At 38.7% G+C, this 21,485-nt stretch overlaps 1 protein-coding gene across 3 annotated transcripts in view; it reads right to left on the reverse strand.

Moving 5' to 3' along the window:
* LOC114626443 (contactin-associated protein like 5-1) overlaps positions 1 to 21,485 on the reverse strand; it is an 867,232-nt gene that overhangs the window by 390,616 nt on the left and 455,131 nt on the right. For all 3 annotated transcript variants that reach the window (XM_028773852.1, XM_028773850.1, XM_028773851.1), the window contains exon 8: positions 13,728 to 13,992. In XM_028773852.1, coding sequence (XP_028629685.1) covers positions 13,728 to 13,992 — 265 coding nt within the window. The remainder of the gene's footprint in view (positions 1 to 13,727; positions 13,993 to 21,485) is intronic.

A 21,485-nucleotide genomic window follows, 5' to 3' on the forward strand; every position in this document is an offset into this window, starting at 1 on the left:
CTCCTCCCCACCCCTCTCTCCTCTCCTCCCCTCTTTCTGACTCTGCCTTCTTTCTCTCCATGTCACTGTGGAATAGCTGTGATGGTTCACCTGACATCTATGCCTAGGAGCTAGGTATCAAAGTCCAGACCTCAAACTTACAGTTTCTTTCTTTACCTGAGAAACCCTTCGCAGCACCTTTGATGTTTTCCTTTTTATCACCAGAGCTGGGATCCATGATCATCACTCTTTTTCTATACTTCCTACTTTGGCCTACTTATGTGTGAGGATGGGCAGCAAATCTGAGACCTTGTACCTAGAAAGTAAGTCTAGTCTAGCACCACAAAGCTCTACTCCAGCCCTTGATTTTTAGACAAGGTTGAACTCTTGGCTAGGCCAGCCTCAAACTCAAAATCTTCCTTCTTCTGCCTCTTAGTTCTGATCCTACAGACATATGCTGTCAAACCCAGCTAAGAAGGACATGTATAATGACTCCAGTGTCCATTTCCCTAAGGTGTATTATAGAGCTGGAGAATGAAGCCTCTTTATCTTAAAGATCCATTCCTTTGTGAGGCAACTGCAATCTATTTCTTATTTCACAATATCCATTTCTACATGAGATCACTATGCACTTACACAAGTACATTCAGATTTTCATGCAGAACACTGAACTGACCAATAGGACACATCTTTTCTCTGCCACATTTATACTCTACCTCTTTGGTTCCTCCATTGTCCACATCTACCCCTCATTTTTCAAGTCCATTTCTTCTGCATGATCCTCTTATAAACTGTTTAAACAGGGGGCAGGGACCTCTTGATTTTAGACTGTAGCCACATAAATAACACAAAGTAGATTAAAGCTGATGAATGAATGATTTTGTAGCTTTAATAAATCAAAAATGTATAGGTGATTGTGGATGCTGAGAGATGAATAGCAAAACAACCATGTCAAACTAAACAAGACCCATGCAAGACTGACCCCACTAATATTCCATCATGGAGCTGCAAGGAGCTTCTAGGCAGTTTACTGTGGTAGAAGAGGGGAAGGGACATTTTTTTTCCCAATGGTGAAGTCACTGGTAAGTTACCCATGCTTCTGTTAATAACCATTTACACATGTTTCTATAAGTAATTCTCATAAAACTTATTGGTCCACTTTAAAAGAAGACATGGGGCAGGACCATTTAGGAAGAAATATAAGAGCAGCAGGACTGGGAAGAACAAAAGAGGACAATGGGATACACATGATAAAAAAATCTACATAAATGTATGAAAACAACATAATGTGGCATATCATTACAGACCAATAAATAATTAAACAATCACAGAAGCAAACAAATAAGGCAAACAAAGCGTTTCTTCTTGAAATACACTGATCATCAATAATTTTGTTTAAATGTCTCTTGTGTCTACAGTCTTATCCATTTATTTTGGTCATGTTATTTATGGCCTTGTGTTCTTAATTAACAATTTGTCTGTGTAAGCCTCCTGTCCCCTATGGAATGAAAAGTGGCTGCAGGTCAGAGTGTGAGTCATGTTTCTGTGTCTCCCTTGGCATCTACAAGACCATGTTCTGCCCTCTCCAAATGCTCTTTGATTGATGGACCATCCAAGAAGCTGAAACTCCATTGGCAAATGTCAGCAACACATCCTCTCACTGTATTGCTCATAAATGACAGGCTCAAGCTTTCAGAGTTGTGCAAACTGGTTAATGATTCAAGGAACCACAGAGTTGAAAGCCTTTGGTTGCTATCTGGTGACTATTTGGTGTTGCCATCATTAGTGTCTGACAGAAAAACTGAGGTTGAATTTGAGAGTGCTGATTTTCTAGTGCAGACTTAAATGTCCAGTTCTAACTGTGGCAGAATAAAATTATATTCAAGTCTGAGACTATTTATATCCCAGAACGTGTGCTCATCCCTGAAAATTCTGTCACTTACTTTCCTCATATCTCAAACTCTCATGGAATTTTACATGGCTGTTTTTTCATCTTAAGTCTCTTTTCTGATGGGAATACCTGTCTCATCTATTGCTTCATCAAATCTATTCATTCTAAAGAGGAAACAGGAAGATGCCCTTCCTTCTCACATCATCTATCTTTCCTGTGCCTTCCCTGTAACTTGTACCTTTGTATCTCACCTTCAAACAATACTTAGGATCTACTGGAGAATCTAATGTTTATTCATTCTTCATCTAGACACCTGTGCATAATACAAGATACAAAAGCCTAAATTAAAGAGAATCAAACTGAGTTATACTAAGCAACTAGGCAAGTAGAAGCTTAGAAATGGAGAAGAAAGTAAAGACATGTGTGGTCACTAGATTATTCTGCTTTAATAATAATTATAGTAATCTAACTTTCTCAGATCCATGCTAGAGTAAACATAGAAAAAGAAGTGAATTAAGGATTTCAGTTTCATCATTCCTATTTATCAAGCCCAAGAAACCCACAAATATACCAGTAGGTGGGTAAATATTTCCAACTTGGGCTTCGCTACATTGTATCCACAGTGGCTTTAACTGTCAAATTGGCACAGTCTAGAGTCATCTAAGAAGGAAGTCTCAGTTGAGGGATTCTTGTGATCAGGTTTTCATATATGACTGTAGGGAATATCTTGTTTGTTTTGACACAGGTTGATCCAGTTTACTGTGAGGGATTTCATTCCCTGTATAGATGCTGCTTAACATGATCCTGAGAATTAGCACATAAGGAGCATCCTTTCATGGTTTCTCCTTCAGGTTCCTGCTTGATTTCTTGCCTCAATTTCCCTCAAAGATGAACTATGACTTATAGGATAAAATAAACCTCATACTTCCTATACATTGGCTTTGGATCAAGTGTTTTATCACAACCACAGGTTTAAGATTAAAATCCTTCAAAGTCTAGGAACTGCATTTCTCAAACTTTCATAACCTGGAATGTCTCTATACAGTTGTCTACTAAATCTTGAACTCTGTGATCAATCAGACAGTTTGCTATAACAGTGAAGCTGCTTGGCTCTGTGTTTAATTGCCCTTGCTAATGGGACTTTATCATCAACATGATTTTAGCTATTAATTATACCAAGATATTAATTATAATTTATTTGAAGTATAGGATGGGGTTTCTAGACTCATCCTGCTTACTTAATGTACAGGTGGAGGCTAGTTACATTGGCTTATACAAAAGAGGATAATATTAGTGGAGCCACTGTCAATCGTAAGGCTGGATATAACCATCTGGCCACTATTATTAATCAGGGTGAACACTTCCATGCTTGTACCACAGACATTTCCCCGCCTCTTAGTTGCAGTGATTAGAACTAATTAATACTTCCACTAAGTACAAATCCTTCTTAGATTTGACATATTGTAAAACATATAATTGCTATAATACAAATATTTATTTATTCATTACTAGCTCCTTTTCCCTTTTAACATTCATATCTGAATGTGTTTATTATATGGTGACTATAAACTAAAATCTTGAGTGGCATGAGCCAAAGAGAATTTCAATAGTTTAAGTTGTTTATCTCTGGCATTTTCTTTTTTTTAATTTATATTTTTTTATTATAATTTATTTTTCTCAAATCATAGTCCATTCACACAGGGGTTATAAACACAGAAAGGCAGGATGTGGGGAAGGGAATGGCACTGGAGTGTGGGTGTTCAGGGGGAATACAGATATCTTCAGAACCGGGTATCAGCTGGGTGAAGGTTCAGGGGACAAGTCACTATGACTCTGCCTATGACTTGCTTGTCCTTATGTAAATTGGTATTGTCTGCCAAGGCTACCTATTTACAAGGTCTATGACTACTCAGGCTTGTAATTGGCTAAGATCCTATTTTAAGCTCTCCACAAAAGAATTGAAGTCTCTGTTCAATATTCTCAAGAGAGATGTAAATCCTAATTTTCCTCAACAATTAATTGACCAAAGAGAGGTAATCTCACAAAAAGTAGAAGAAGCTATTATTAATCGATATATTATATAGTCTCATTAGTTGTCAGCGGTGCTATAACAGTCCTTTGACAAAAGATTATTAATATAGATTTGTATATCTTTAAATAGGGTCTTCATGACTCTCTGAGTGTAGAAGGAGCGACTGTTGGCGCTTCTGCCCTGATTTTATAAGAACTCTGAAAATTGTCTTTAAAAACAAAAGAGGGGGAAAGGTACCCACTCAGAAGTAGTCCCCTTGAAATACTCTCCATCATGCCTTGTTCACTTTTATCTCGCTAAAGCTGAAAGCTCATGGCAAATCTGCTACTGACTGCCTCTGGCACCACCAAGACCAACAAAACTTTGCCACAGATATGGGGAAGGACCCTCTTACCCTTAAAGGGAATGGCCCAGACCCAGTTCCCTTAATTGGCCAAAGATTGATGTGCCTGTCTGATACCACAGAAGGCACAGCTAACCAGCTACTGAAAAGATTAATGAAAAAAAATAGATATCCCTACAAAGCCAGGCCCAACCATAAATAAGATGAATAACAATTTACATCCAGGGAAGAGAAGTCTCCCTGAGAACTCCTTTCTTTTTCCTTTCCAGGTAAAAATGAATCACCCATGATGTCTGCTGTTAGAAGTTCTAATCCAGATGCTGGCCTCTGAACTTTATATTACTCAGACCTTTGAAGGGCCACTGACAAGAACATGAAACAGCTAGAGACTGACATCACTAATCTCTGGCATTTTCTTATGACAGCCTAAAGATAACTAACAGAAGATTATCAGAAACAAAATCATATTTTAATTCTTGACTCCTAATTCTCTGTAGATGATCAAAAGTTAAATATATGCCTTCTTTGATACATACAAGCATCTCTGCTACAAAACTGTGTTATCAAATGTACAAGATTCTATTCTATTCATTGTATTAAAATTTTATATTTAAGAATCATGGAATCCTAGTACTTCCAGGCTCCATTATCTCTTGAAAACACTCTCAGTGGGCACCAAATCATCAACAAAGCACTGAAAAATATAATCAAGATACAAATTTTTGTAAATTACACCAGAATATTGTATGTGCTTGAATGTGTGAGCATGCTTGTATTGGTAGCAGACTTCTAGAATATGAAGAACATTTGAAATGTGATAATAAAAAGGCCTGAAGGGGGTAATTCTACCTCATATGGACAGAAAATAATCAGAGCCTTTGAAGATGATACAGCCTTGCTTATAGATGAGTGCTTTCATATTCATTCATTCATTCATTCATTCATTCATTCATTCATTCATTTTTGTATTGTCCAGGAAATGTGATAATAAAGCCTGAAGCTCAGCTGACTGAAATTGATGTAAGTTTCTTTTCTTTCTTTTTTATTGGATATTTTATGTACTAACATTTCAAACATTATCCCCTTTCCTGGTTTCCCCTTTGGAAACCACCTCTCTCATCCCCACTCCATCTCTTATCCACCCACTCCCACCTCACTGCTCTAGAATTCCCTTACACTGGGGAATTGAGCCTTCACAGGACCAAGGGCTTTTCCTCCTTTGATGCCAGACAATGCCATCCTCTGCTACATATGCGGCTGAAGCCATGGTCCCTCCAGGTGTACTACTGGGTTGGTAGTTTAGTCCCTGAGAGCTCTGGGGTGATTTGGTTGGTTGATATTATTGTTCTTCCTATGGGATTACAAATCCCTTCACCTCCTTCAGTCCTTTCTCTAACTCCTCCACTGGAGACCGATGCAAAATCCAATAATTGGGTGAAAGTAACTCTCTCCGTATTTGTCAGGCTCTAGCAGAGCCTCTCAGGAGACAGCTATATCAGGCTCCTGTTATCAATTACTTCTTGGTATGCACAATAGTGTCTGAATTTAGTGTTTTTACATAGGATGGTGTTGTGGATAGCTCTGGTCTTGTATTTTGATGCTAATTCCACTTTCCTGGGAGAGGTTGCAGATGAGGAGTGAATTAATATACAGGTGACTTGTTGTGAATCTTCTGCCCACCTTAATTTTCAGAATATAGACTAGAGCCAGTGATTAGGCAGTAGAAGGGGGAGTGGAGCAAAGAGAAGAGGAGGAATGGAGGAGAAGCACGTGGCCTGGAAAAAACACAAGTTATAAGGGATCTCATGGATAAGGAATAGAGTAATGTGGTAATTCTGACCAATCTAGGCCTGCAGTTTGTATTTGTAATATTTGAGTTGTGCTTTTATTGACCAGGCCTTCTTGGGTTGGAGGTTTACTGCAATAGGATGGATCACCAGGTTGAGTAGTCTCTGGATGTCCTTTCCTTCAGTCTATGCCCCATTCTTTGTTCCTGCATTTCCTTTAGACAAGAGCCCTAATGGGTTAAGAATTTGGTGAGGAGTAGGTGGCCTCATCCTCTAACTCAGGGCCTTGCCTAGCCTCCAGATAGTGTCTCTACAGCTTCTCCCTCCCCTTTACTGGGCTTTACACTTAATCTCATCCCTGTTGGTCCTGGGAGCCTCATACTTTCCTGGCATCTGGGACTTGCTGGTGGCTACCCCAGTTCCCCATCTCCCATTGCTACACAACTTTGTTAAAATTCCTGACCATCCTTGTCTCCTTTCATAACTTATCTTGCCCCCCTCCTTTTCTCCCTCACCCTCCTTTCTTACTACCAAGTCCCTCCTACCCTCTATGTCCTGGGAGTATTTTGTTCCACCTTCTAAGGACTCAAGCATAAATATTTTGGCCTTCCTTCTCCTTGAGGTTCATATGGTCTGAGAATTGTATCTTGGGTATTGTAAGATATTGGGCTAGCAAATGAGCTAAAACCATCCAGTTGAAAAAAGAATTTTCATCAAATGGTACTAGTTTAACTGGTGGTCAGCACACTGAAAAATGCTCATCAATCCAATCCATTTTATCTCCTTGTACAAAGCTCAAGTCCAAGTGGATCAAGGATCTCCACTAAAAGCCAGAAACACTGAAACTAATAGAAGAAAAGTAGGGAAGAGCCTCAAACACATGGGCATGGGAAAAATTTCCTGAAGCGAACACCAATGGCTTATGCTCTAACATAAACAACTGACAAATGGAACCTCATAAAATAGCAATGTTTCTGTAAGGCAAAGGACACTGTCAATGGGGCAAAATGGCAATAACAGATTGGGAAAATACCTTTACCAATCCTCCATCTGATAGAGAACTAGTATCCAAAATATAGAAAGAGTCAAGGAGTAAGTCTCCTGAGAACCAAAAATGCCTATTTAAAAATGGGGAACAGAGCTAAATAGAGAATTTTCAATTGAGGAATCTCAAATAGCTGAAAAGCACTTAAAGAAATGTTCAACATCCTTAGTAATCATGGAAATGCAAATCAACAAGACCATGAAATTCCACCATACATCAATCAGAATGTCTAAGATCCAAAACTCAAGTGACAGCAGGTACTGTCAAGAATGTGGAGAAAGAGGAACACTCCTCTATTGTTGGTGGGATTTTAAGCTGGTACAACCACTCTGGAAATCAATCTAGTGGTTCACCAGAAAAATTGGTCATAGTATTACCTGAGGAACAAGCTTTACAACTACTGGACATATACCCAAAATGTTCTCCGACATATAACAAGGACGCATGCTCCATTATGTTCATAGCAGCCTTATTTATAATAACTAGAAGCTGGAAAGAACCCAAATATTCTTCATCAGAAGAATGGATACAGAAAATGTGGTACATTTACACAATGGAATACTACTCAGCCAATAAACACAATGACTTCATAACATTCTTAGGCAAATGGATGGAACTAGAAAATATCCTGAGTGAGGTAACCCGATCACAAAGGAACACACATGGTATGTACTCACTCATAAGTAGATATTAGCTTTCATATTTATTATAAGAGATTTGGCATTGCTTACTCCTCAAAAAGTCAAATTGCTCATCTTAGAAAGACAATGCTTGCTTTGCTGACCTTCTTAAAAATACCAAGGGACAATGGTGATATGCCAGCTCCTTTTGAGGTCTTGTATACAGGATTAGCCAAAGTATCTAGGACATACTTTCCTTTTGGTGACAAAGGACAGAGGTGTCTCTAGAACTGGAATTTTCTGGCCTTGCAGAGAAGCAGAGCTCTGTGCAGCAGTTTTCAGGTCAAAATCTTGATCTCTATCTCTTAACACAGTCTTCAGTGGAGAGGGTAAAGCACTACAGTAAAAGACTTTTTGAAGACTGGGGTTTCATACTTCCTTTTTGAACTTCCTTTTTCATACTTCCTTATCTTACTCACTTGCGTTTTCACATAAGAAAAATAAAAATCCCATGAATTACCCATGATTTTGAAGGAAAGCACAGCAGAGCTATTTTTCCTTTCTATTTCTTAATGTTTTATATGACATTCAAAGTCTTGTTTATAGGATAAATAAAAGGATTTCTCTTACTTATGTGAAATATTGTATTTCCTTAGTACTCAGAAAGACTTGAACAGTACTAGTTTTCATTTTAAGCACCAATTTGAGAGATTTTACTATATCCTTAGGAAATAGAATCTGGGCCTATATAGATGGCCCAATGGAGTAACTGACATGAGGTCCTAATTTCAGATCACCAGAGCCTTCATAAATCTAGACGTAGCATCACTGTTAGTAACCCTAGCACTCTAATAACAAATTGGGTGGCAGTAATGAGAAGATGTTTTTGGAAGCTTGTGTGAAAACTAGATCCTGATAAGAAGATCCTGTCTCAAACATGGCAGAGACAAGCACTAAAACCCAATAGTCCTTTGATTTTCACACATATACTTTAGTACACACATGCCTGCAGTATCACACATGAATACACAGAGATCATAATTATGGACTCACATACACAAGGGGAAATGATGTAAGAAAATTCATAATTCAAGTCTAGCTGGGCTTTAACACAAAATATCATCTTGAAAAACAGAATGATATTAAGAAAGAAAGAAATAGAAAGAACAGAGGGAAGGGATAAAGAAGAGGGAAGGGGAGGTTATAGAGGATGAACAAAAGAAAGGAGGAAATAAGGAAGGAATGTAGAGAGGTGGAGGTAGGAAGTAGAAGGAAGAAAAGATGGAGAAAGAAAGCAAGAATAGAGGAGTAGAGGGTAGAGGTGAGAGTAGCAGAGAAGAAAAAAGAGATAAAAGGCAATTACATGTGTTCCTGAAAGATGTGCTGAGATTTCAGTGCCTCTATAGTGCCTGTCAGTCTGTGAGTCTTAGTAAAAGGCAGTGAATCAGAAATACAGAAAATAAGAAGACCAAGTCTTTTTTATTCGTATGAGCTTAGCCAAAGTGGACTTTCCAGTTCCTAAATAGACTCAAACAAGTTCACTCTGGTCTGTGATGCTTTGAATGTGTTCTTGGTACTTATGTTGTTTCTTAGCTTCTGAATGTAGCCACAGGTGTAAGTGTCAGCAATGAAAAGGGCTGTGTAGTAAGAGACCAAGTCTTAGAAAGAAGGTTTATCCTTCCTGAGATAGATCTCGTGTCACTTTAGTCCACATCATTAATAATAATACCACGGAAGAATAATTAGAAATAAAAAAATCTATAAGGACCTGTTGATGGATCAGTGGGCAACGTACTTGCTATCGTCACATGAAGGCTGAGTTCAGAGTTCCAAAACACATGCAAAATCTGAGCTTGGCAGCCTAGGCCTATAAAACCAGCACTGGAGACAGGTGAATTCTGGAGTTGACTGGCCAGTATAGCCTAACCAGTGAGCTCCAGGTTCAATTAGATATCCTTCCTCAAAAAACAAACACACAAACAAACAAATATAAAGGTGAATAGCAATAGAAGAAGATACTTAATTTCCACCCTTGCATTCCATATACATATATGATGCTAGTACAACACATGCCATGTATGAAATCTGCACTGAATGTATATTGATATACTAATATGCATATATTGTGATACTTAAATAAACTCAGTGAATGCAGATTAGATGTATGTAAAAACATAGTAAATTCTCATACCATCTTATATGAAGTCCACCTAACTCGAGATTGACCCACTGAGAAAAACAATTGGCAATAAAAGACACTGGTAGCTCTCTGGATACTCTGAGCAATCAATAAATGATGTTATACTCTGCTTTCCAAGACACAACATGTGTTACGGGGAGACTTGCTGGCCCTTAAAGCTTTCTGAAGAGATGACTTACTAGATAAGAAAGCTGAGTAAGCATGAGGACCTGATATGATTCTGGAGTACATCAAAGGTCACACATGGCCACATGGGGATCTGTAACCTCAAGTATATGAAAGGTGGACCCAAAAGGACCCTAGGTATTTGTGGATGCCAACTTAGTTCCAGCTTTACTGAGAGATCCTCTGTTGAAGTAATAAAGCCGAGAATGATAAAGCAGGTGTCCTACATCCATCTTTGACCTCTGTGCATATGTAAAGGCACATGTAAACATGGAATATATAAGCATACACATGTACATCCTACATGTACACATACACACAGGTTACTGAGACAATTGTCATTTATTTGTGTATAAATACTAATTTATTTACATGTAATTATTTATAGATAATTAATAGTATCTCAATTATTTTCAAAATAAGTCTGTTTAGACATTTAAAGCAAGAAAAATCTCTAGTGTTTGTTTTGGCTTTTTTACCCCACTGACCCTTTTTGGATAGAAAATGTGAGGAAAAAAGAAATATTTAGTCCATTTGAGATATGCATTAAGAGATTCAAGTTTTCTGAAATGTAGGAAAATCTTCTTTTCCTCTTAAAAAAGGCTGGCCTTCTGATTCAGCATCACCAGGTCAGCCTATCACTTAACTTTCCTCCACTTGGTACATCATTTGAAAGATACGTTGAAGTGATATAATTTTTCCCTTGTAAGTGGGTAACCTAGTACTCCTCACCAGCCTATCTCAATAGAAAGTGTGTGTTAATAGAATGGCATGCTCTTAATATGAGTAGCAGCTCCCAGGTTCTTCAGAACTGAGCACTACCAGGGTCTGTATCATATAGTAAAACTTCATTTGTGCCCCAAGTCCACAAATTTCTGTGTTTAAACATCTTACCAATTAGTGAGAGACAGCTCAATGCCAACTCAAATTTATAGTCTCCAAATAATGAGCATCATGATTTAAATTTTATACCTGTGAACATGAAAAATATTATCACTCAAGGTGATTAACTTACCTCTATTAGCACTAATCTCTGCTGAGTGCATTGATCTGTGCATAGCTTTTACAACCCTATGGAATGAGGTACTTCTAGCTAGAAGTCTGGACGCAGTATGGGGGGAATGGGCATTTATCAATCAGCTTCTGAACATTATGCTAAATGCTTAAGATTTTTTTTCTTATTGATGGCTGTCATAGATTTAGAAATAAATTTTATGGTTGTTACTATGTGTGTATATGTGAGAGAAGGCACATTTGAGCACACACGTGGAAACCAGAAGTCAGCCTTAGGGGTTATCCTAAAGTAACACAGTCTGACTCCTCTGAGACAAGATCTCTCACTGGCCTAGCATGTACTGATTAAGCTAGCCTAACTGGCCAGCAAGGTTCAAGGATTCACCTGTCCCCAACCTCATCAGGCTGGGCTTAAGTGTATGACACTGTGGCCAGCTTTTTATAGTGTCTTGGGATCAAACTCAAATCCCTGTGTTTTAAATAGAAACACTTTTCTGACTGATCTTTCTCTAAAGCTTGGAAAATAATATTTTCCTCTGTTGTTCCTGTAATAGACTCTCAGCTGCTCTCCGATGACTTACACCTCTTTATTGAGACAAGATTGTCGAATTAATACACTTAAGCACGAGTGAGTCTTGTTTCTTAGCATCTAATGAACAGAATATGGCAGAAGTAATAGGTTGGCATGGGCAAAATTAGGTTACAAAAAGTCTATGGCTAATATTTTGAGTATTGTCACAGTTATTACTGACTGAAAATTTGACAGAATTAGAATTAGCTCAGGTCATGTCTGTGAAAGAGTTTTCACACTGGGTTAATTGAGGTCAGAAGACTGAATCTCAATGTGGGTGGTACCATTCCACTGGCTGATTTCTGAATTGAATAAATGGCAAAAGTGAGCAAAACATTCATCTTTCTATGTTTCTGGACTGCAGATGCGACATGACTAACCAGCTCTTGTCAACAGTACTGTGCACTCAAACTGTGAGCTGAAATAAATTCTTCAATGAAGTTCCAGTGAGAGGTCCTGTCTCAAAGTAATAACATGGAGAGTAATAGAATGAGACATGAAATGACTTTCAGCCATGATGCTGCTCTAATGTATATGTATGTGTGTGTGTGTGTGTGTGTGTGTGTGTGTCTTTTCCATGGAATAACCAGATTGTGAATATGATAATTATATCATATTCATTAATATTAACTTAATTTTATCTAGTTTATTTGAGTAATAAATTTCATGTAGCAGTGGGAGAAGAAAGTCATGTAAACAGAGCGTAATGCATTGTAGTAAAATCTATACTGGATGATAGTCCACTGCACTGCAGTAAAAGATTTGAGATGGATTATTTATCTTCAGCCTTCTCACAGGATTTGTTGACTGATCTACATACCTCATCCCAAGCTGAGAAATATTGCCCAACCACATTCAGTACTTGTCATCTAAGAAAACATAATGCTACTTGATGAACAGGAGATATCCACAAGCTAGCCAATGGAGCCAATGGAGAAAGTGGGGAAAATTTCTACTCTTCCAAATTTAAGAAATCCAGCTTGGAGGCTCCACAGACAGTATAGTGATGTGGAAAACTTGCTTTTTTTCCAGAGGGCTCAAAATTCAGTTCCTAGCACCCATGTGATATATCTCACAACTACCTGTAATTACACCTAAAATGTCCTTTTTTGGCTTCAGTTTGCATATATCCACAGAAATGAAATATAGACAGCATACATCATACACACACACAGATACAGACACATATATATAGATATAAACACAGGTATAGACACACACTCACAAGATTGCTTCCCAGACTTCAGTCAACTTAGGACAATTTATAAACGTTTTATCACATCTCAAAGCCACATATAACAGTATATCCTTAGTACCTTTAAAATGTACTTAAGAAATATAATTATTAAAGCACACCAATTAATAAAATAGAGCGTAGGGACTATAAAATCCTATTATATGGTAGAAATATGACATTGAAGCCAGAAAAATTCTAAGTGAATTTTCAGCTCTCTCATTTTGGAACTTGTGACTGTGTAAACATTTCTGTAACCCTTCATTTTCTAATGTGGAAAGTTTAAAAAACAGCCTTTTCTTGGGGCAACCAAGGTAAAGATGACCCATGATGTGAGAGATCTCTATGTAGAAGTAATCAGGCCACTCTACAGATGGAATAGAATGTGCTAAATACCCCTGGATGAAAAATCTAACTCCCACTTTTCTGATTATCCTACAGTGAAGCAATGTGAGACGTGTTGAAATACACATGGTTAATTCAGACTTAACTGTTTTTGTTGTCTAATCACTGCATGTGAGGGATGGCAAGTTTCTTCACATTTATAGCATATTTTCCACCACTCATCCACCCTTCATCCCTGTGTATGACTTGGCATGTTTTATGGAGAATCTCAACCTTGGTTGACTTAAATGAAGAATCCTTTATAAACAAAGGAAAGGGGAAAAGGAGGGCTTGGGAGTGGAGCAGAAAGAGAGTGAGGAGACAATAAGGCAGGCAAGGAAGAAAAGAAGATGAGAGGAGAGGAGAGGAGAGGAAGGGAGAGGGGGAAGGGGAGGGGAGTGGAGGGGAGGGGAGGGGAGGGGAGGAGAGGAGTGATTACAAAGAAGACAGCAGAATTTGTACCTGTGAGGATTTCAGTTCCATGTCCTGCCTCTTTCTTAATCAGGAGCCTCAGAGTCCCGCCCTCGAGGATGAGCAGCAGGGTCCCTGAGCCTTCAGAAAGCTCTGTGGACAAAAGCAGACCATCCTCATTCCATGTTCGAAACTGGAAACTCACTGACAGACCATCAATTTGGGGGGTACCAGGCAGCAGCAAATAACTGCTCCTAGAGTTGACAAATGTGATGGGAACAATTTGTGGTTCTGAGCAGGAAAAAGTGACATTGCCCTGAAAAACAACAAAAAAAGCAAACATATAAAAGCCATTTTCTATTTTGCAATGTTAGTTTGTATAAACAACCACACAGTGCTGATCTTAATTTCAGAATTATTCCACACTCAGCTTCACAATCTTAATATGTCAGCATTGCTCAGATCAACTTTTTCTGTTCAGGTTTTTAAGATCCCAATGTTATCTTTAAAGGCTGTCTGAGACTCTAGGAAGCAGGACAAGAAAAAGTTAACATATTCTAGGGAACCAAAGATATAAAAATAATTACATTAACTCCCTGAGGAAAGCCATATGGTGAGTCAACTCTGTTCCAAACTCTGGAATAACATTAAAAGCAACACGTATAGGAAAATACTGTTACAGTACTGAATGGGATAAAGAGAGATTGAGCCTGGCTCCTGAAGAAGAATGGTGAGAGACAAAGAGAGACAGAGAGAAACAGAGAGAAACAGAGAGAGAGAGAGAGAGAGAGAGAGAGAGAGAGAGAGAGAGAGAGAAGTGTGCAGGAGAAATCTGAACTTTGAGGAATATTAAGAGTGTCTTACACTAGTTGAGGATGTAGCTCAGGTGGTTGGGAGCTTGCCTAGAATACACAAAGCCCATAATAAATCTCCAGCAACATATAAACTAGGCATGGCATTACACACCTGTTCTCAGCCTTCAGGAGAGGCAGGAGAAGGTTAGAGTCACCCTTGGGTACTTAATGACCTTGAGGCCACTAGCTTGGGCTACAAGAGACAAAAAGAATGAAAAAGGAAGAAAGAAAAGAAAGAAAGAAAGAAAGAAAGAAAGAAAGAAAGAAAGAAAGAAAGAAAGAAAGGAAGAAAGAAAGAAAGAGAGAGAGAGAGAACCAGGTGGTTTGGACTAAAGTAGGGAACTGGGCAAACCAGTTACTATTTGCATAAATGGGTTTGAAATGAACCCCTGTATATTTAAGATCTGGAAAATACATTCCACATCAGAAAGTTATGCTTAATTAATGAAAATATTTATAAGTTCAGCCCCACATATTGGCCTGTTCTATAGAGGAGTGTAGAAGAAAGGATAGGCTACTGTTTGAACTTTAACTTTTGTGAAAGTCATCTGTTGTTTAGATAACTGACAAACTCTACATCCAAACATGTCATGTGTTCATTTGTACTAACTCACTCCTACAAGTCTCCAGTGTCCCTCTGCTAATTTCATGCAACAGTGCCACAGATCACATCCCCTGCAGATGTCTCCTTCCAAAGCTATTGAACAGCAGCTTTTCCATAAGTCTCAATTTCTCTGAGTTTCTTCTCAAGCCAATACCACTGATAGAAACTAGCCAGGTCTCCTGAGGGGAGCATGCTCCAAGGCAGCTGCCTGAATTCAGTTTCCACCCAGAGTCCAGGTGTCAGAAGGAGACACTTGTTGCAGGTCAGGAAGCCAGAAGTCTAACCCATAGCACCACTTTCTAGAAGTGGGTTAGACTTCTGGCTTCCTGATCTGCAATGTGTCTCCCTCTGACACTTGGACCCTGGGTGGAAACCCAACAAGCCTTGGGTTCAGTAGATAAGGCACTTGCTATGCAAGAATACTGATCTGAATTCACTTCCTGAGGACTCAAATATACAAGTGAATATAGCAGTATGCACTTGTAATCCCAGAAGTAGCAGGTAGATACAGAAGTGTTTTGAGTGCTTACTGAACAGGCAGTCATTTAACTAAATTGATGAACTCCGGGTTCAATGAGAAATCTTTTCTGAAAATTTAAGGTGAAAAGGAATATAGGCAGAGAGTTTATGGTGACTTCTGGCCTCCATATGCACAGGCATACACACACATATACTTCCACACATCCATAAAGCATATACACAAAACACATCCAGGTCTGAACTATGACATATACTTCCACATATCCATAAAGCATACACACAAAACACATCCAGGTCTCAACTACGTTTGATTGTGACAGTTGTATGTTCATGGAAACAAATAACCAGACCAAATTGAATTTCCAGCAACACTTGTGCATTTATAATCATTCACTATTCACTTAGCAATAAGACTACAATATACATAAATGTTTTATTGTACTAGATAACTTTATGTACGCAAGAAGTAGTTTAATTAGAATATCAGCCTTGGGTGTTGATGGTGGGGAGATGCTCCTTCTTCTTGATGCCTTGAAAGGATTTGTTCCTTATTTTTGGTTTACAAGACCAAAGTAATGTTTATACTATCAGGGCATAGGCTTCATTTTAGTAGGTTGTCTTTGATAATGCCTGAGATTGGTATTAAGATTAGGATAATAGTGAAGTAGCTGATGGAGGCTAGTTGTCCAATAATAATATATGGGTGTTCTACGGGTTGGCCTCCAATTCACGTTAGGATAAGTAAATTTGCTACTAGAACTCAGGATAAGGTTTGGGTAATTGGGCGGAAGATTAGGCTGCATTGTTTTGAGGTGTGAAGGAACAGGAGGAGGGCTAGGATTAGGATTGATATGATTAGGGCTAGTACATCTCCTAGTTAGTTGGGGATAGACCATAGGATGGCATAGGCAAATAGAAAGTATCATTCTGGTTTAATGTGAGGTGGGGTGAAGTGGGTTGGCTGGTGTATAGTTGTCAGGGTCTCCTCGTAAGTTGTGGAAGAATAATACTAGAATTGTTAATAGTAGTATTATTATTAGGGCCCCTAAAATATCTTTAATGGTATAATATGGGTGGAATGGAATTTTGTCTGAGTCTGAGTTTAATCCTGTGGGGTTGTTTGAGCCAGTTTCGTGTAGGAATAATAAATGGACGATTGCAAGAGCTGCAATGATGAAGGGTAGGATAAAGTGGAATGCGAAAAAGCGAATGAGGGTAGTTTTATCTACTGAGAAGCCACCTCAGATTCATTCTACTAGGGTTGTTCCGATGTATGGGATAGCTGAAAGTAGATTAGTGATTACTGTGGCCCCTCAGAATGATATTTGTCCTCATGGAAGCACATATCCTATAAATATGGTGGCTATGACTGTAAATAATAGGAGTACTCCGATGTTTCATGTTTCTAGGAATGTGTAGGATCCATAATATATACCACACCTTACATGTAGGAATAGGCAGCTGAAGAATATTGAGGCTCCGTTTGCATGTGTGTATCGGATAAATCATCCGTAGTTTATGTCTCGGCAGACATGGGTTACTGATGAGAATGCGGTTATTGTGTCTGATGTGTAGTGTATAGCTAGAAATAGGCCTGTAATAATTTGTACTATTAAGCAGATTCCTAGTAGGCAGCCAAAGTTTCATCATGATGAGATATTGGATGGGCAGGTAGGTCAATGAATGAGTGGTTGATAATTTTAAGTAGGGGGTGTGTTTTTCGGGTATTTGTCATTAAGTTTCTATAGTTGAATTTCAATGATGATTTTTCATGTCATAGGTCACGATTAAGTGCTGTGTGGAAATAATGATAAATTATATCTATGTTTTAAGTTTATTATTTTTGACTGGGTGTCTTGGGCTGGCATTGAAGCCCTCACCTATTTATGGGGGGCTTGGTTTAGTTGTCAGTGGTTTTGTTGGTTGCTTAATGGTTTTAGGGGTTGGGGGTTCGTTTTTAGGGTTAATAGTGTTTTTAATTTATTTGGGGGGATGTTGGTTGTGTTTGGTTATATGACTGCTATAGCTACTGAGGAGTACCCTGAGAGTTGGGGCTCTAATTGGTTAATTTTTAGTTTTTTAATGATGGGGTTTTTAATGGAGCTGTTTTTGGTTTATATGCTTGATTTTTATGATGAAGCTGAGTTGGTTGATTTAGGGGGTTTAAGTGATTGAATAATGTATGAGATTGATGATGTTGGTGTAATGTTGGAGGGAGGGGTTGGGGTGGTGGCAATGTATAGTCTTAGCAATAAGACTGCCTGAGTATGTTCCCCCATGAGTCACTGGCTGTGATTATGTAGATGTTTTTCTCTCTTTAGAAAATACTCCCACAGTGGATGGATGATTAAAGGGGATATTCATCAAGAAACACTATGTACCATTTTTTTAAAAAGGCCAAATGCTTATTCATGCCTCCTCAATTCTGCACAAGGTTGCCTTTATGCCTCCACTTAAAAGGCATACATACATACCTCCTCTCAAAGTAAGTCAGACTCAAGTCTGTATGTCATGTTGGTTGTGATTATGGGAGAGAATCCAAAGTACAGCTTGTATTCAGTTGCTGTCACCTGTGCTGCTTCCATTTCTTTGAAAGCCACTGTTTTAATGTACAAACAACCACACATTATCCCATGTATCAATTTGCCTCTTTGGTTTTCTGAAACACTTAAGAAGGAACACATCCCAGTGTATGAATGACTGTGCCAACTATGCCTGCATTTACTGTGAAATAAGTAAAGTCACAAATATTCCACACAGATACTAAGAGCTCGTAGTAATTTTCCTTTTCTGCTTGAGCTGATATTATTGTCATTGCATGTATTAACAAATTTTCTCTAGCATTACACTGGACCCAAAATTTGAAGATTTGTAGAAGGAGTGGTGCTTAGGAGATCAGAAGAGACAAATGCAATGCAATTGAGGATCTAAAAAGGCACCTTCACTTACAGATTTCAAACCTGCAGTTCAAGTGAAATGAGTCCTAGGAATTTTGATGATAACCAGGGAGCTAACACCACATACAACTGATAGGAATAGGAGGAACTTCCTTTGCTTTAGAGAATGATAGAGCCTGAACATTCATTGCTACACATGCTTGTTTGTATTATTTTTTGCTGTGGTCAAACATGTGACAATAAGCAACTTAAAGGATAAAGAGTTTATTCCAGCTAATAGTTCAAATAGATATGGTACATCATGGCAGGAAACAGGTGGCATCACATGAGGTACACATATTGGCAGGAACTTGAGGCAGGTGGTCACATGAAGTTCATAGTCATGAAGGAGACACAGATGAATGTTGGTGCTCAGCTTACTTTCTCCTTTATATTAAGGCCAAGACCCAGATCAGAACACTACCCACATTCATAGTAGGTGTTCCCAACTTAGATGACCTATGCAAGCTAATTCTGTGTAGGCATGCCTTGATGCTAATTTCCTAGATGGATCAAGATCCTGGCAAGATATTAATGTTAATCACTGGGTTGTCTTATGTGTCTCTTTGACGTTAAAAGAAGACTTATGAAGTAGAAGCTAAGCCCCTATAGGTGAAGATACTTGAGACTTCTAAAACAGGGCTCAGAGGCCAATGAGCTGGAACTAAGCTAAAGCCCTCTCTGACCACTAGCTTTCTTATTATTAGAAGGTGCCATATAATCTTCCAAAGAAGGGAAACAATCAACAGTCCTATTAAACTATGATGCTTATGAACCATATTAATAATCAGCATGATATGCTAACACTGAGGGTACAGTAGTAACAGCAATACTTTGGTAGTAGCCAACAGTCTCTAATTAGACTCATGTCTAGTACTAGAAACCTAGCCAACTATCAAAGGCTAGTGACACCATGGGTCATGGAGAAGAACCTACAACCACTCTTTCCTAAGACAGCACAATCCTTAAGTATGTTCTAAATGTTTGTTGTCATATTCACAGATAAAAGTAGGTCTCCAGGAATATCAATAAGACTTCTGTTTGTAAGAGACAGATACTATTACAGAAAAAAGAAACCAATCAAAATGCAGGGCTGTAGAACCCTGTCAAAACTGATAACATCTTTAACATAACTCCCACATCTAAGGCTCAGGGAACATTTTTGATGAAGTGGAAGAAAGGTTATAAGAACAAGAGGACTGGAAGTTTGCTGTGAGACTTTTTCTCATAGAAATGTCAGAAGCTACATGCATAAAGTCAACAGGATGACTGCTGCAACACAAGCTAAGCATTGACAATAACAAGAGACATACTAATGTAGACAGAGGAAAGCCCAGTAGGCATCAATTCCAGACAAAGAAATTAAAGCAACTGAGGAATGCTGAACATGGAGAAAATAGTCTCAGGGAGGAGCTTATTAATTGGATATTCAATACCAAATGGTCAGTCTTTAAAACGTACATACATGTAACATTACAGAGATAGAATAGGCTGTACTTATGTATTTGTTTGTGTGAATGTGTGTGTGTGTGTGTGTGTGTGTGTCTGTCTGTGTAAAGGAGGCTATCGTTGAAGACCTCTGGCCCAGGCCAGTGGCGGGGAGGGGAAAGTGCCTCCACTGCCTCCACTGCTGCTGCTGCCTCCACTCTGGTACTGTTGCTGCTCCAAGAAGCTGCCATGGCTGCACTGAGCTGAACTGGCTGTCAAGCAAAGTCAGGGAGGTATCTGGTGGGAAAAGCTTTGAGAGAGCATTTTCTCCCAAGGAAGTGCTACAGCTCTTGTGACAGATGTTCTCAGACAACAGAGTAATTCTCACACACTTTTATTCCTTCTGGATAGGATCTCATATACTGTTTTGGGATGGGTGGGGTCTGACAGTACATGCTTTCTGTTGGCTTGACCTGAGATGCCTCATCTACATGAGGAGAGGCTTGTGGGCACTGCCCCTACATGAATGATAGCCACAATTTTCTCTATGTGAGGCAGTGGCTATTAACAAGGGCCTAGTGGCAGGAGTAGGTGAAGCTCCTACCATCCCTTTAGGGGCCCAGGGGCTTCAAACATTAGCTTGACCTTATCAGGATTCCTCTCATGGTCCACCACCCAATGTGTGTGTGTGTGTGTGTGTGTGTGTGTGTGTGTGTTCATAAGAACAATTAAAATGAATTTGAGAAAGAACAAAGGTATGGCAGGATTTGAAGGCAGGAAAAAGGAGAGGAAATAATGTCATTATATTATAATCTCAAAGCAGACATAATTTTAAAAGGATAAAACAACCTCTCTGAGGTTGAGTATTTTACAACAAAAATAGATTTGTATAACTTGTAAGTTACAAGGTTGGAAATACAAAATTAGCTTCCCTGAAATGTTTGGCATCTGTTCATAGACTACTGACTGGGTCACAACATAGCAAAAAAGCAGAATTGGCTGCACACAGAAGGAACCAAATATATGAAGTCACATGTTTTTAAATGTTTCTGATTTTTAAAAATTATGTGTGTATACATGCATGAAAGTCTGTGTGTTTACCTCTGTGTGTGTGTGTGTGTGTTTATACAAGTGAATACAGTACCAACAGTCAAAATCTGCAGTTACAAGTGATCTTGAGCTGCTTAATATAGGTAGAGGGAACTGAAATTGAGTCTTCTGCAGGAGAAGCAACATATTCTTTACTGAGTAGCCTGCCTACTCTTGCAGATGGGCATACCCTCTGTAGCCCTGTGATGAGGCTCATAGTTGCAGAAGGGAACTCTCTTTATTTAAATTTCTATTTTGAATTCAGAAGCAAACTTAGTATTGGCACATACAGTAATACGGGCTACTCATTAATGATAGAATGAGAATCTACCCTTGGACACCTATAAAAAGAACCCTTCTGTAGGGCTGTGAAAGGGGTCTTGGTTTTTGGTAGAAGCACTGGCTAGAAGCAGCCTGG

This window comes from Grammomys surdaster, unplaced genomic scaffold (genome assembly GCF_004785775.1).
Source record: "Grammomys surdaster isolate TR1022 unplaced genomic scaffold, NIH_TR_1.0 235, whole genome shotgun sequence".
NCBI classification, from domain to species: domain Eukaryota; kingdom Metazoa; phylum Chordata; class Mammalia; order Rodentia; family Muridae; genus Grammomys; species Grammomys surdaster.